Source organism: Cololabis saira, chromosome 3, assembly GCF_033807715.1.
Source record: "Cololabis saira isolate AMF1-May2022 chromosome 3, fColSai1.1, whole genome shotgun sequence".
In the NCBI taxonomy this organism is placed as follows: Eukaryota; Metazoa; Chordata; class Actinopteri; order Beloniformes; family Belonidae; genus Cololabis; species Cololabis saira.
In genome coordinates, this window is record NC_084589.1 from 8,454,882 (window position 1) to 8,470,080 (window position 15,199).

At 40.6% G+C, this 15,199-nt stretch overlaps 1 protein-coding gene across 1 annotated transcript; it reads right to left on the bottom strand.

Moving 5' to 3' along the window:
• On the bottom strand, positions 1 to 14,660 carry atp6v1c1a (ATPase H+ transporting V1 subunit C1a). The gene is made up of 13 exons (XM_061715728.1): positions 14,517 to 14,660; positions 13,907 to 14,068; positions 13,249 to 13,316; positions 12,146 to 12,231; positions 11,345 to 11,439; positions 11,059 to 11,150; positions 10,747 to 10,845; positions 10,567 to 10,635; positions 10,320 to 10,412; positions 10,004 to 10,097; positions 8,958 to 9,055; positions 8,674 to 8,800; positions 1 to 728 (listed from the first exon to the last, which is right to left on the bottom strand). Exons 2-13 carry the CDS (start codon positions 14,036 to 14,038, stop codon positions 630 to 632), a joined length of 1,152 nt encoding a protein of 383 aa, XP_061571712.1. The 5' UTR covers positions 14,039 to 14,068; positions 14,517 to 14,660; the 3' UTR covers positions 1 to 629.
• Positions 14,661 to 15,199: the final 539 nt, after the last annotated feature.

The following is a 15,199-nucleotide window of genomic DNA, read 5'->3' on the forward strand; positions in this document are numbered from 1 at the left end:
ACCCAGCTCAGTTATTTAAATCACATTTATTCAATCAATGGCTTATACACAATACTCAGATATAGATCTCTTTTTTGACAGCAAATACACACAACATGAAGTAAGAACATGAATTCAAATAACATTTTTTTTCTCACAACATCTGCAGAGGTCACTCACAATCTCATAAGTGCAGCCAGATGTGGCTGACGTGAATACCATGATGAAATAGTCAAAACGTAAACACGAATGTGAACACCGACACAGATGCAGCTACCGACACACACCAACACACACCAACACACACCAGCACGCGTGGAATGACACGGTAAATATACAACTCCTCATTATGATTTCTTTATTCATTTCACAAGAAAAGAAAAAGCTAATTATCTGTGTGGCTTATGATGTGAAACAAACTGTAAACAAACACAATTTTAAAAGCCTTTTTTTGTCCCTTGGTTGTAAAAGTGGTAGAAGCTTATTGATGAGCCTTTTTTCACCACGAGGAATGAACATGCAGCACTGTCACTTAAGCAGCTGACAGAGAAGAGAGACGGGGAGGAGACGGTTACCATGGAAGCAGGGGAGGCTGGAACACAACTTAATCATCGCTCAGCCCGACGACAGAGAGACGGGGGGGCGGGGGTTTAAACTTTGAAATCCAACAGGTTGCAGTCGATCTTGTAGTAGACGTACGGGTAATACTCCTGCTGGCTCAGGTTCAGGCCTGGGATGTCCATCGCAGACTGGAGAGGAAGAACAATTAGCAGCAGAGTTAGTGTGTGGAATCGGTGTTTGAGTGTCTGTAGGGGTATTATCTGGGATCATCTCCTCACTAAGCATGAAATCACACCACAGTTTAGTGGAATTACTGCCTCAGATCAAAGTTTGTTGGAATGGAAAGTTGAAAAGCCAAAAAAGATGAAGGAACATCAGTATTTATTATTGCATTTTCTGATCAGTCATCTTTTTGGTTTTGTTGCATTTCCTTATTCTCATGTAGCGATGAGCTGCAGTGAATAGCCCTAACGACATTAGATTAAACAGTTTTACAACCAGACCTAACCCATTTCAAATCATTAGTTTATACAAGAGCACAAACACATGAACTCGGAGCTACATGAGCAGCAACAATAATATAATAATACACAACCAGTCCAAAAACACACTCTAATACCGGTATGTTGCAGGCCAGCCTTTAGCTTTGATTTCAGCACACATTCACTGTGGCATCGTTCCGATTGGCTTCTGCAATATCACAACATGTATTTCTATTCAGTCGAGTTAATTTTTCACCAAGATCATGTACTGATGATGGATGAGTTGGACCGCTGCGCAAAATCCTCTCCAGCACATCCCAAAGATTCTCAACGGGGCTAAGGTCTGGACCCTGCAGGGGCCAATCCGTGTGTGGAGATGATGTGTCATGTTTCCTGAACCACTCTTTCTGAGCCTGATAAATCCTGGCATTGTCATCTGCGAACATGGTCGTCCCATAAGGGAAGGAAAAAATCCATTGATTACCTTCTAGGAAGAAAGTGGTCGGAAAAAATCCTGAATGACCGTGAGCAGCAATCACTTCAATGTTTAGCAAAACCCAATAATAAAAACAACATCAGAACTCACTGCTGTGTATGGAAGGAAGAGTGTTTCCACACACACAATACCAAGGGAACTCAAGGGATCGCGACTAAACTGCATAGTCTTATCAGTTTGCTCGGGGGTATAGAGATTGGACTCTGCAGAGATGGAAGAAGGTCATGTGGTCCCATCATGCTGCTCGTCTACTGTACAAGCCTGGGGGGCAGCGCTACGATCTGGGGTTGCTGCAGTAGATCAGCTCTAGATTCAGCAACGCTATGATAATAACTTGTTGCCAGCTGAAACATAATCATCCAGTGGGAGTTTCTTACCTGTTAGTGTATTTTAGTTCAGGTGGTGACTTCTTTTTTGACGGGCAGTGTAATAAAATAATACCAAAGTCTCTCAGTGTATCTAAAAGCTGAAAATGGAGTGCAGATGTGTTGTTGGTGGTTCATAGTCCTGTTCAACACCACGCCTGAGTCAATGTCTCAGTGTTTTCAGTACAACGGTTCTTTTGTTGTCATGACTGAAACTGTCCGTTCAAAGCAGACAGCCTCGTTCTGCAAATCAGAGTGAGAAACCGTCTCTATGAACAATCTCTGAGTTACCTTCCCTGAAACAGCAGTCAGCTGCTGAACACAGACATCCAGACCAAATACAGATGACAGCAATCCAGAGGACTAGTAATGAACCAGGCAACAACTATAACGTAACCATGGTGCCAGAGGCTGAAGAGTTACGGGGAACCTGAACTAAGTGAGCCACTCCCTGGTGTGTTCCAGCTCATGAGCAGAACCATCCTGTTAAAAGTTCAACCATTCAAGTATCACATTTCATTCTTGAATGCAAGAGTATTCCCACATTGTATTTTTCTGTTTTCTTGTTTCATTTATGTATGCATTTAGGGTTTCTTTTGGTTTCACTGTGTTTTCTAACATTTTGTGGTGTCCTAGTTTTGTTGTGTCTACTGTTGTATTGTTTGGGCCTCAAGGACATAGTAGATATTCAAGGTTTCCATATGCTTTCGCATAAATAAAAAAATATATACAAATGGAACTTTTCTGTGATCGGTTCATGACTATATAAACATCTATTTTTCTCATTTGTCTGCTCTACACACGTTGCATTTACCAGGTGTAGCCACAGGAGGGAGCTGCTGTCGCAGTAAATAAGGAGCTGCAACAACTGCTGCTTGTAACTAAAACCCCATTTCTGTAAAATAACCAAAATCACTCCCTCACTCACCATGAAGAACTGTTTGAACCATATTATTTGTAACAGAATATGTGGTAGACATCAATCAATCAAGAATTTTTGCTGAATTATATTCCCGAAAATGTTAAAACATCTGAACTGTCAATAATAATTACTGGTATGGCCAACTCTTATTTAACTCTTTAGATCTAAAATAAAGTGTCTACATAGAGCTCTTCAGTCAATTTCTTTTTTCTTTTACCCTCAGTTAGCTTCGTGACATTGAGCATGCTCAGTAGGGTGGTGCTATTTTTCAGTGTCAGATTAGGTTTGGTTCATTTATAATTAAACACTTTGGCTGTTGTTCCTCCACGGGTCCTTTTTACATTACAGATGGTACAAAGTGTTTTCCCACAACTTGTCCCGATGTGCTTACTGGACAGAAAAGAAAATTTGGATTACTCAGTATTCTAATTTACTGCCTGCTTCCCTCAAAAAACAGAAAGATAATTAGATTTTTCAAGGCTGTGCGTAAACAAAATAGAAAAAAAAAAACATCTGTCGGTTTCGGTCAATAGATAAACCAGCATCGGCCGATGCAGGTCGGAACTGAGTGGACAGAAAAGGGACGGCTGATCAGCAGTTATTCAACTGATGCATCACTCATTTCAGTTTGTAAGACATTTTTAAGAGACATAATCAGCTCTCCTGTGAAAGAAAAGCAGACTGTATTCAAATACTGACAGCAGATTCTTCTCCGTCTCTGTCCTTTTAGGACAGCCGTGTGGAGACCACATGCTCTTATTTTTGCAATATACATCCAATTACTGCTACAGCTCTGCTGCTACTGCTACAGCTCTGCTGCTCCTGCTACAGCTCTGCTGCTACTGCTACAGCTCTGCTGCTACTGCTACAACTCTGCTGCTACTGCTACTCCTGCTACAGCTCTGCTGCTACTGCTAATCCTGCTACAGTTCTAGTGCTGCTGCTGCTCCTGCTACAGCTGCTGCTGCTGCTGCAGCTCTTTGCCTGCTGTATCTGCTGTCTTTACCATCTCAACACTTTGGACTCCATCTGGAGTCCTCGCGTGTAAGTTTTTATTTCGCATCACCTGCCGAAGCTAACGTTACACCAGCTAACTAATTGGCGGCTAAAACTACAAACAAACAAACACCATTGCTGCCGAAGCTGTTCTCTGTCTCCCCAGCCACCATCCTACCACTCGCACTGCTAACCTCCTACCCGTGGGCCTGTTGCGGGCCTCGCATTGATCATCCCATCAGCCTGACCTCATCTTACCTGCTTTGACAATCCTGTCTCCTCAACGCTCCATAATCCTACTGAAGAATGGCGGTGGCGGTGACATCAGCATCAGCTATCATAAACATAAAAACTGAGCTACAAGCTATTGAACTTCTCATCAGAGATCTTCTCCACCGACAAGAGGAGCTCTCCTCTCGGTTGGCCAGGCTGGAACAACCGGACTGTGACTCCTCCGCTCCCGGCTGCTCATCCTGGTCAACGGTAGTAAAAAGCAGAAGGAGGCTTTCTCTTCCCCTCTACAATCCCAATGAAGATGATAACATCCCTCAGCTCTTCAATCACTTTGCTCCTCTCGCTGAACTCTCCGACGACTTAATGTCCTCTCTTCTTCATGCTCCCGAAGTTAAACTTTCATCCAAACGCTGCCTCTCGCCCAGCAGTTGCAATTCCCGAGATAGCTCTCCCACTGTTAAACGTCCCCGACTTTTAGCTCCAGCATCTGCGTGCAGTAGTCCCAGGGTAAACAACACTCGTGCACCTGCTGGCACTGATACAGCCAACGCCCCCTTATCTGACCGTGAACCCGCCTCCTCCCAAGGTGCTAACGTAGCTAACACAGCTTGCCCGGTTAATCGCCAGCTCTCTCCTAAACTCGCCAAATACAGTAGCACCGAATACACTGACACAGCAGAAGTCCTGGTTTTAGGCGACTCTATTGTCAGATATGTTAAACTTCCGGGCGCTGTTACCTACTGTCTTTCTGGTGGAAAAGTAGCTGATTTAATTGAGCTCTCGCCAACACTGATTGACCTCCACCCCTCGGTCCATACAGTCATATTGCATTGCGGGGTGAATGACGTTATGTCCTCCAGACAATCAATCAAGCTGCAGCATGACATTGAATCGCTGGCCTTAACTATTGAGAGTTTGGGAAAACGCTGCATTCTATCTGGTCCCCTACCAACCTTATCGGCTGGATCTGAGCGCTTCAGCCGTCTCTTTGGCCTCCATCAGTGGTTAGATTATTTCTGCACAGCAACAGGCTATGGTTTTATCAGTAATTTTGATTCATTCTGGACTAAAAATTATCTCTATAAATCTGATGGCCTTCACCCAAACCATAAGGGAACCAGGAAACTCACATCAAACTTTATCAACTTCATAGCCTCTAACCTGTCCTGACTCACCTCCCAGCATGACCCAAAGAAATTCACTTTGACACCCAATTCTGTTAGAGAGGGTCCTGCTACCTCATGGCCTGCCTTAACTCATTCAAATAAAACCTTCAATAACAGTTATAGTGTCCCAGAGCAACCCTGCAGCATGGTTAATAACTTGCATTACCATGTCAGTTACATTCCTGTAAGCATAAACCACAGGCCTCACAACCCTCCCTCCTACAGAAGTGCCAATCATGAAGTGCTATCTCACATCCAATGTCAGCCCAGTTCTGTACCTCCTCCTCCTCCCTTGCCTGTCACCTTTAGTCTTTTTAATGTTCGTTCGTTAGGGAACAAAACATTTATCTGCAACGATTTTATTACCGCCCATAATATTGACTTTTTTATGATTACTGAATCTTGGTTGGCAACAGATGACACTGTGCCACTTGTTGAAACAGCTCCCCCTGGCTTCTTGTATTTTAACAAACCCAGGGCCTCAGGCAGGGGTGGTGGAGTGGTAGTGTTTTATAAAAACAGTTTTAAATGCTCAATGATTGATCTTGGTGTGTTTCTATCTTTTGAGTATTTGTGCTTTCTTTTAAGAGGCTCGTCTGAAACGCTATGTGTTTTAGTTTACAGGCCACCAAATTCCTCTGGTTTTATTAATGAATTTTATGAAATGCTCTCCATTATCATGCCAAAACACAAAGATATCTTGCTTTTAGGTGATTTTAACATCCATGTGTGCTGCCCTAACAGTGTTTTAGCTACCGATTTCTTAAAATTACTTCATACTTTTAACCTTTCTCGTGCTCTGACAGGACCTACGCACAATAAGGGACATGTTCTTGACCTAGTTTTATATCATGGCATTCTAATGAGTGATGTTGTATGCCTAGAGAGTGTGGTTTCTGATCATAAATCACTTCATTTTCATACTTACGTTCAGAATATTAACAACAATAACAACACTATTCCCTCATACTCTCGCACATTTAACTCTACTTCAGCTGCTAAATTTTATGATGCCTTTGCCTCTGCTGACCTTGGTTTTAACTCTTCTGTGAATATTAATGATGCCACTACTAATTTTAATTCAACATGTAAAAATATTCTGGATCTTGTGGCTCCTTTAAAAATCAAAAAATATAAAACCACACCTCAGCCTTGGCTAACAAATGATATCAGATCAGTGAAACAGTTGTGTCGTAGAGCTGAAAGAAAATGGAAGGTTTCCAAAAAGCCTGCAGACCACCAAATTTTAAGAGATTTAATGAAGACTTTTAATTCCGCAGTGAAATTGGCAAGAGAAAAATATTATAATGACCTCATCAACAACCATAAATCTAATCCCAGACTCCTTTTCAATGTAGTAAACTGTACTTCAAGCCCACCTCCTGCCATTATTGAACCGTCAACTGACAAATGTGAACAGTTTCATTCTTTCTTTGTAGATAAAATCAAAAACATCCGAAACAATATCTCACTTACTGTCCTGCCTGTCTCTGAACCCTCTCCTCCTAGCATCAATCGTACCTTAAATTCCTTTGACCTTATTACAATAGAAAATATCACTGAAAAAATTTCCAAAATGAAAAACTCAACTTGCTCTCTCGATGTCATTCCTACCCACTTCCTAAAAGAAACCCTTGCCATAACCTGTCCAATTCTGATGGAACTATTCAACTCATCGCTCTCATCTGGTCTTGTTCCTGATTATTTCAAAATGGCAGTCATACATCCTCTCCTTAAAAAACCCTCACTAGACCCAGATATCCTCAATAACTTCCGGCCAATCTCAAAACTACCATTTATCGCTAAAGTTTTAGAAAAAGTAGTGGCAGATCAAATTATTTCTTTTATGAACGGTAATGACCTCTTCGAGAGATTTCAGTCGGGTTTTAGAGCAGGTTTTAGCACAGAAACGGCACTTCTTAAGGTTTTAAATGATCTTCTTTTAGCAGCTGATCGTGGTCAACACTCTGTTCTACTCCTGTTGGATCTATCTGCGGCTTTTGACACTGTTGATCATAATATTTTAATTGAGCGTCTTAAAAATTGGGTGGGCATTTCAGGGTTGGTTTTAGATTGGTTCCGTTCTTATCTGTCCGAAAGGTCTTTCTGTGTAGAAATTGGTCATTTTCAGTCATCTTCATCACCATTAGATTATGGAGTTCCTCAAGGTTCTGTTCTCGGTCCATTACTGTTCTCCATTTACATGCTTCCTCTAGGTAATATTATTACAAAACACAATATTAAATACCATTTATATGCCGATGATACACAATTATACCTTTCCTTTGATAATAGCAACTCCAATCAACTAAATAACCTCCACATGTGCATTGCAGATATCTATAACTGGATGGCATCAAACTTTTTACAATTTAACTCAGAGAAGACAGAAATCCTCATCATAGGCCCAGACTCATCACAAAATCATATTTCTTCCCATCTTGGTCCCCTTTCATCCAACATCACCACTTCTTGTAGAAACCTCGGTATTATTTTTGACAAACACCTCAATTTCGACCAGCATATAAATTCCGTTGTCCAATCATGCTTCTTCCATCTTAGAAAAATATCCAAAATCAGGTCATTTCTTTCATCTAAAAACTTAGAGACAGTTATACATGCATTTATTTCATCCCGGTTAGATTACTGCAATTCACTTTTTTCATGCCTCACTCAGCAAAATCTAAATAAACTACAGTTAATTCAAAATGCAGCAGCCAGACTCATTACCCGGTCCAACAGGAGAGAACATATCACACCAATTTTAAAGTCCCTTCACTGGCTCCCAGTCCGTTTTAGAGTGGATTTTAAAATTTTAATTATTACTTTTAAGGCTCGTATGGGGCTAGCTCCTGATTACATAGCTGACCTCCTGACCCCATACGAGCCTGAACGCACCCTGAGATCCTCTGGTGGGTCATTCCTGGCCATTCCTTGGTCCAACTTAAAGACCAAGGGGGACCGGGCCTTTTCTGTTTTAGCCCCTCGCTTATGGAATGACCTGCCGGAGGAGATCAGGGGAGCTAACACACTGTCTTCTTTTAAGGCACTTTTAAAAACTCACTATTTTAGACTTGCGTTTAACTGATTGTATTATTTGTCTGTTTTTATCTCTCAATTGTGTCTTAATTGTACTAATTGTTTGTTTCCTGTTTTTAATTGCATGTAAAGCACTTTGTGACTTGTTTTGGAAAAGTGCTCTATAAATAAAGGTATTATTATTATTATTATTAATTATTGAAATCTGAACTAGCTGCAAAGACTGTTTCATATTCATTTCTTTCTATTATGTGAAGATTGTTTGTGTCATCACTGCAGTGTTGAATAAAATATTGACTATTCAATATTTCCAAGTATCTGTTATTGCTCATAACACAACTTCACATGCCATCTTGTGCAGAGATGTAGACTGTTTTCTTGACAACTAAAGAGAAAACAGGTTTAGCTGAAATGGTGTGAAGAAGGTACTCACGTCGATGATAGCGGCGGCGCTGCTGTCCAGGTGTTTGTACAGATCATTGAGCACCTCCCGCAGCTTCTTCATGGTCTTCTTGGTCGGCTGCAGGAGCATTGCCTGAAAGTTCACAGGCAACCCATACCTGGAAGAACACACGCCAACATTTTCAGACTACATGACACAGTTTACACAACTGCTCTTATAAAAAAAACATGCAAACACAAAAAAAAAGCCAACGAATACCACTTCATACTTTATAAAGCATGAATAATGAAAGGACAGCAACATCTAATCAATACCTCAAAACAGATTCCACAAAGACCCTGAGGGCTTTAATGTGAATCCATGCAATGAAAGCTTCACTGAAGTTCACTTTCAGCCATCGGACGAGGGGGCCCTGCAGAGAGGAAGAACGCTGAGCATCTGCTTCGGATGTAATTCACTTCAAGTTCATTGGCCATAAGTGCACAAGTGCACTGCTATTGATGGAAACGGGTGTGCGCTGCTGCTCAGAGGGTACAGATAAGTACAGATAAGTGCAGATAAGAACTGATTATGTCAAAATGTAGTATTCAGTACAAAAATAACTGCACAATCCACAGTACATAACACATGAAAAAATAAAAACCCAGGTGATGTACTATGCAGAGAAAGTTCCAGCATGCAACCAACTTATCTACATCACATTCATTTCATTTCATTTGTGTCTCTCCTTTCTCTGCTCTTCATTCTCTCTGTCTGTTCTCTCTTTTCCTGCTCTGCCCAGCTGGTCTTCAGCAGGAGGAACCCCCTTATGATCCAGGTTTCTTCCTTTCTAAAGGAGAGTTTTTCTTTGCCACTGTTTGGTTTTTCTCCCACTAGGGAACTTTTTACTTGCCATTTATGTAATAATTGCTCGGGGGTCATGTTCTGGGTCTCTGGAAAGACACTTATGTTGTAATAGACGCTATATAAATAAAATTGAATTGAATTGAAAATTAATAATAGCTTAAGCAGAGATAGCAGGGTCAAAGTGAGTACAGTATGCCAGTTTGACCACAACTAATCGGTCTGTAATATACACGCTAATAATATAAACATCTAAAAAATGCAGGACGTAAGAAACATAAACTAAAGAAAATTGTTTCAAAATAACAATTCTGCACATCCATTTGCGCCGTAGATGGGTCAAAGCATTTCAAAGCGACAGCAATTTTTTTTAATACTCTCTCTCGCTCTGTTTATACGTAAGACAAAGTTAATAAATGAGAACATTAGAAAAACAAACTTCTGGCAGAAACCTTTTGAACTGTTTTCTAAAAACCTGAAAAGTATTTTAAACTTTCCCTTTGTTCATTTCACTTACAAACTGTTTCTTCTTGTCTGTGGAGAGCCTCGTCATCTCCTCCTTGTCTGCTTTCATCTCCTCTTCATTGTACTGAAAGTCTCTCACTGTGAACCTGCAGAAAAAATGTAAAGATCCACGTTCAGATGCTTCATGCATCAGATGACTCAGATGTAAGAATATAACAATCCCAGAGCTTGTACCGCTGTCCTGCAACACGTATAGTAAGAAATGCTTATAAAATATTCTCATGTGAATACTTCTCACTCCTCTTTTGTGTGATTCAGATACCGGGACCCAACAACAGAATGTCATCACACAGAATAAAAACCCTTACTTGTTCTCTCGAGCTTTGTGTTTAAAGTCATCAATGGCTTTCCTGAACAGAGTGACGCTGAACAGCCCGCTGTCGTTGTCCTCAAACAGCAAACTAGATGAACGTAGAGGAAAACAAACACTAAATGAACTTGATCATTAAAGGAGCAGGTTATTAATATTCAACATTAGTTAATGCAGATGCAAACATATAACATATTTGCTTGATTCTAGTTTTTGTTTTAATCCAATTATTTGACATGACATACTTTGTTGATCGAGGGACCACCATCTCTGCGAGTGTTTCATATGTTTTCTGCCAGTCAGTGTATCCCGTCCTGAAAAAGAAAAAAAAACAGTAAGGACGTAACTGACTTTCGTACACAGTCTTTTAAATGTTTCTACATGTCTTCATGTTGGTTGGGACTGACTGGAGAGTTAATACTTACTTTGGTACAACTACCAGCAGAGTGATGAGGTACTCTGAATCAAGGACAAACTGTTCTTTCTTTACAATGTCAGCCAGGCTCCTGGTCAGCAGGCTCCCCCTGGTGGCGCACAGCAGCATTACAACAACAGACACCCAGACAGAATCACCAGAGTAAGAAACAGCAATGCTGACAAGATTGTGGGAAGACCGTAAATCTTGAGATTTGTCTTATAAATAAGCAAAAACAAACAAAGCTCCCGAAGGACCTCACTCCCTAAAGTAAATGACCATCTCATCTCCAAACACAGCTTAAATGTGATGTTATACTTACGCATTCTTCCTTTCTAAGTTCTGCAGGTTTCCTTTCAGGTTATTATAGGCTGATGCTCTGGCCTTCAAGTCATTGTCAATTTGAGTTACTTGCTGCGAAAACATGAAAACAAAAAATATTTATGAACAAAGGAAATGGGAACACATTGAGATAACATTTGTAACAACTACATGGAGACAAAACCTGGAGAGAACTATAACAGCAAGCCCAACTACCCACTAGACACTTAGTTATGTGCAGAAGTGTGACAAACCTACTGTTTCTGTAAAAAAAATGGCAGACCTACCTTTGAAATTATTTCAGAGATGTTTTTAAGTGACTGTTTTATGGGGTACTTTGCCATGTCCCACTGAAACCTTGTGATGTAGGTGACAAGATCAACTGAAAAACAGACAAAAAAAAGAACCATCCAGCATCCGTCTGCTCATTATCAGATAACACTAAGACAAAAGCTGGAGGAAAAAACAACATTTTCATTAAGCTAACTCTGGAAACAAGTAAAGGGAACATTTCCTGTCATTTTATTCCTAAAAGAAATTACTGCATTAATTAGAGGAACTAAAAATAAAGTTATTCTCCTTCTCTACAGTCCTGAAATAATTGAGAGATGTTCCAGATGGGTGGTATGTGAGAGCACAAATTCAAATTCAAACAAGACTTTTTGGAAAGATTTTCCACCCACTTATAAAATGTTGAGATATGACCAGATGTAGCAGCTAATCTCCCAAAGAATATACATGCTAGTAAGAGTTGCTGCTTAATTCTTTTTTGCTGACTTCTATGTTGCTCTCCACTCACTTGTCAATATTGCAAATATGTCCAAAAGACATTCTGCATTGACATCAGCACAAAATAAGTCATGGTGGAGGCTCATTGGCCAAAATACTAATCAAGAAAAAATCTGGACCAAATTGATTGCACATCCTCCTGAACATCTCTGGTGTTCGTGTGTGGGAAAAAAACGATAAGGTTTCAAGTTTTTTTAATTGTTGTCAATTCTTTGGTACCTCTGCTTGGTATTATTAGCTCACTTAATAATCACAGATACTTTTTTACTAACTTAATCAAGTCAAAAGCATCACTGTACCTCCATTGGCCAGCAGATTCTCCTGCACTTTGTCTCGACTGTCCTCCAGCACGTCGGCCATGTACTGAGCCACCTTTTTCACCACACTGTGAACACCCAGAAGACATCAAAACATGCCATGCCAACAGAAACTGCAACCACAAAGCTGCTCTAAACCACAGTCTCTGCTAGCACAGGTGACTAGTTTAGCCTCATGCTGCTTAATATAACACAGGGAGACACATCAAAAAAGCTTCACATATTCCTGTTGAGGTAATCTCCTGACAAGGCTATTTATAATAGGAGTGACTGTGAGAGGTCAAGAACAGTGTTCAGCAGCAGATCAAAGTATCAGTAAATACTGGAGCCAAGTCATATGTGATGGCTAAAATGTCATAAGAGAGTAATAATAATAATAATAATAATAATAATAATAATAATAATAATAATAATCAATTTTATTTATATAGCGCTTTTAAAAGATCTCAAAGACGCTTAAAAGAGTAGAGTGACTACGGTAATAGTGTTTCAGTTGTAATCTTTTGTGATATACTTCATTTTTCATTAAGTTTCTAATATAACTAATATAATGCCAGTCTAAATATAAACAATGCACATAAGAATTAATTAGTAATAACTTTTTTTTTTCTTTGAAATGCTGGACAGAAACTTCAAAGAGGAACTAGATTACCGACAGACCGTCTGCAAACAAGTGAAACCGTGTTGCAAGGTTGGTTTTTCTCACAGTTGTGGAAACTGCCACAAAGGAAGCAAAGTTTAGCTCAAGCGGTAATGACTGAGTGTGAGCTTTGGATGTCAATATTTCCAGAAGACTACACTCATGGCACAACAGTCATATGGTATAAATATAACTAAAGAAAGAGCTGCTGATGTGTCACCCAACTGCAAATCGCCAAGTTTAGGCTGTGGGGCCCACTAGCTTCAGCTCCCTGCGAAATTCCTCATTATTACAAGGTCAGGGAGGGAATGAAGGAATAGTGAGCGGCTGGATCAGAGGGTCAAGAGAGCATACTAGATTTGTGATTATCTTTAAAACGTATGCAGGTAATTACAGTCATGATGAAGTTAGGATTTAAAAGGTCACATGAAAGCAACATGCATACCTTTCAACAAAGGAATCTAATTTGGCCAGTTCATCCGACAGCCCTACCAAGACATCAAGTGTTCCAACCTGTTTATGGACACAAAAACAAGATATTTAATTATTAGACTTTAGTGATAAATCCTAGGACTTGGTGTGTGTTGAAGTGGGGTCAACGGGGCTAGCAGGGCTGTGTTTAAACAGTGACATCTGAGGTTCAACCAGCCTACAGTGACACCCAGGGGGCTTTATGTGCTTAGGATGGCGCCACTTTGTCCAGAGCTGTTCATGCATTGCTAACCACTCCAGTAGGACATTACAGCTCCACGCAGAAGCAAGGTCAGCAGGGTTATTTCATCTTCAGCACATAGAGAGTGAACCAGTTGAGCTGGGCTTCTCTTTGGATGAAAACTTTGCCTATACAACACTTCAACATGAAGGAAACCAGTCTGTGTAAAGACCGCTTTCCAAACATACAATCAGCTTATTCTTGACAGTGGATACACAAGGTGAGTACTTTTGATAAAGCATTAATATTATGTCTAAAACTATAGTAATTAAGAAAAAAGAAAGAAATGTTTGTCGTTACTTATGAATAGATTAGTGTAATGGTTTGGTACTGGCTCAGGGGAGGTAAAGCCTGACTTTTGGAGCTGTAAAGTCCAGAAACACATGCAAACCTTCAGGTCCGGGATGCTGAACTTGTGGTTGGTTGAGAGGTTGTTGGTGCGTGTCGTAGCCGCCATCATTTTGTCCCATGTTTGCTGGCAGGTCTTCTCTCCCGGAGCAGAGATCAGCCAAAACTCTGTCATGTTTACAGCACTGGTGCAACTACAGGGAAACTGAACAGAAACACAATAAAGAGACTGTTCAATCGCCAATACGTTTCACATCTAACTTAAAAACTAAAACAACCACTGTGTATTTGAACAACCCTGACATACCTGCAACAAGGTTTAAGTCTGTGTTTATGTAGATTGTAGCTCTGAGTTTCACTGACACTGTTTACCACAGAGTAAGCTAATTAAATAATGCTACAGTTATAATAGGGACTTCTTTTGTGTTCATTTCCTTTACAGCTTCACAACACTATTCCACCCTCCGACAACTAACAAATTCTAAATAAGAATAATAAAAAAATAAAGGATTTGATGAAGTATGAGCAGTATCTGAACAGAAAGATGGTTAAGGTCAAGCAGCATCAGCAGCAGCCGCTAGCCGCTTAGCTTCCTCTGCTAACAACAACATCCTCACAGCTGGCTGCTTCCACCGATTAAAGGGCTTACCTACCCGTCTAGTAAAGAAGTGGCCGTCACTCGTGTAAATGTGTGTGTCTGGGGGTTTCTACGGCTCGATAGTGTTCATAGCTGCCATTCAGCGCAGATCGTGAGTCTCCTGACAGCAGCATCAGAGTCAGCTGACCTGCAGAGGAACCGGAAGGCCCGTGACTCGCGGAGCGGGCCCCCACCGCGTCACCATGACAACCACGGCGCGTTACCATGGTGAGCAACCCAACAGCGCCCCCGCCTGGCGACAGCGGGGCACTGAAGTGTGTCAGCTTCACTAAATAAAAATGCCGTTGCATAAATACACATATGAAGATTCAATCTTTAAAAAAAGAAGAAAATGTAACAATGCCTAATTAGTGGGGACAGTGCAGGGCCGTAACTAGGCTGTTTGGAGGGTCCTATTTTTGTAAAACTACAATGCTATGGGGAATTCAAATCCATTTGTTCTGCCAATTTCTGCTGCTTTGCCAAAAAATGCTACCTAATGGTTTTCTACCTTTTGTAGAGCTACAATTTTACTGTGTTTTACTACCTAACCCACGTCCTTTGCCCCCAAGTGGTCCTTGTCTCTTGCCAGGCCGTAATTGTAAATAAGAATGTGTTCTTAATGACCTGCCTGGTTAAATAAAGGCGAATGACTGAATGAATATCAAATAAAGCGATAGAATTGTTTTTTTTTCTCTT

Coding starts and splice junctions, on each gene's coding strand:
- atp6v1c1a (XM_061715728.1), bottom strand. CDS start 14,038: ATGACAGAGTTTTGGCTGATCTCTGCTCCGGGAGAGAAGACCTGCCAG. Junction 13,317..13,906: donor TCAGCATCCCGGACCTGAAG/GTTTGCATGTGT, acceptor GTCCATAAACAG/GTTGGAACACTTGATGTCTT. Junction 729..8,673: donor GCGCCGCCGCTATCATCGAC/GTGAGTACCTTC, acceptor CTTCCTCTCCAG/TCTGCGATGGACATCCCAGG.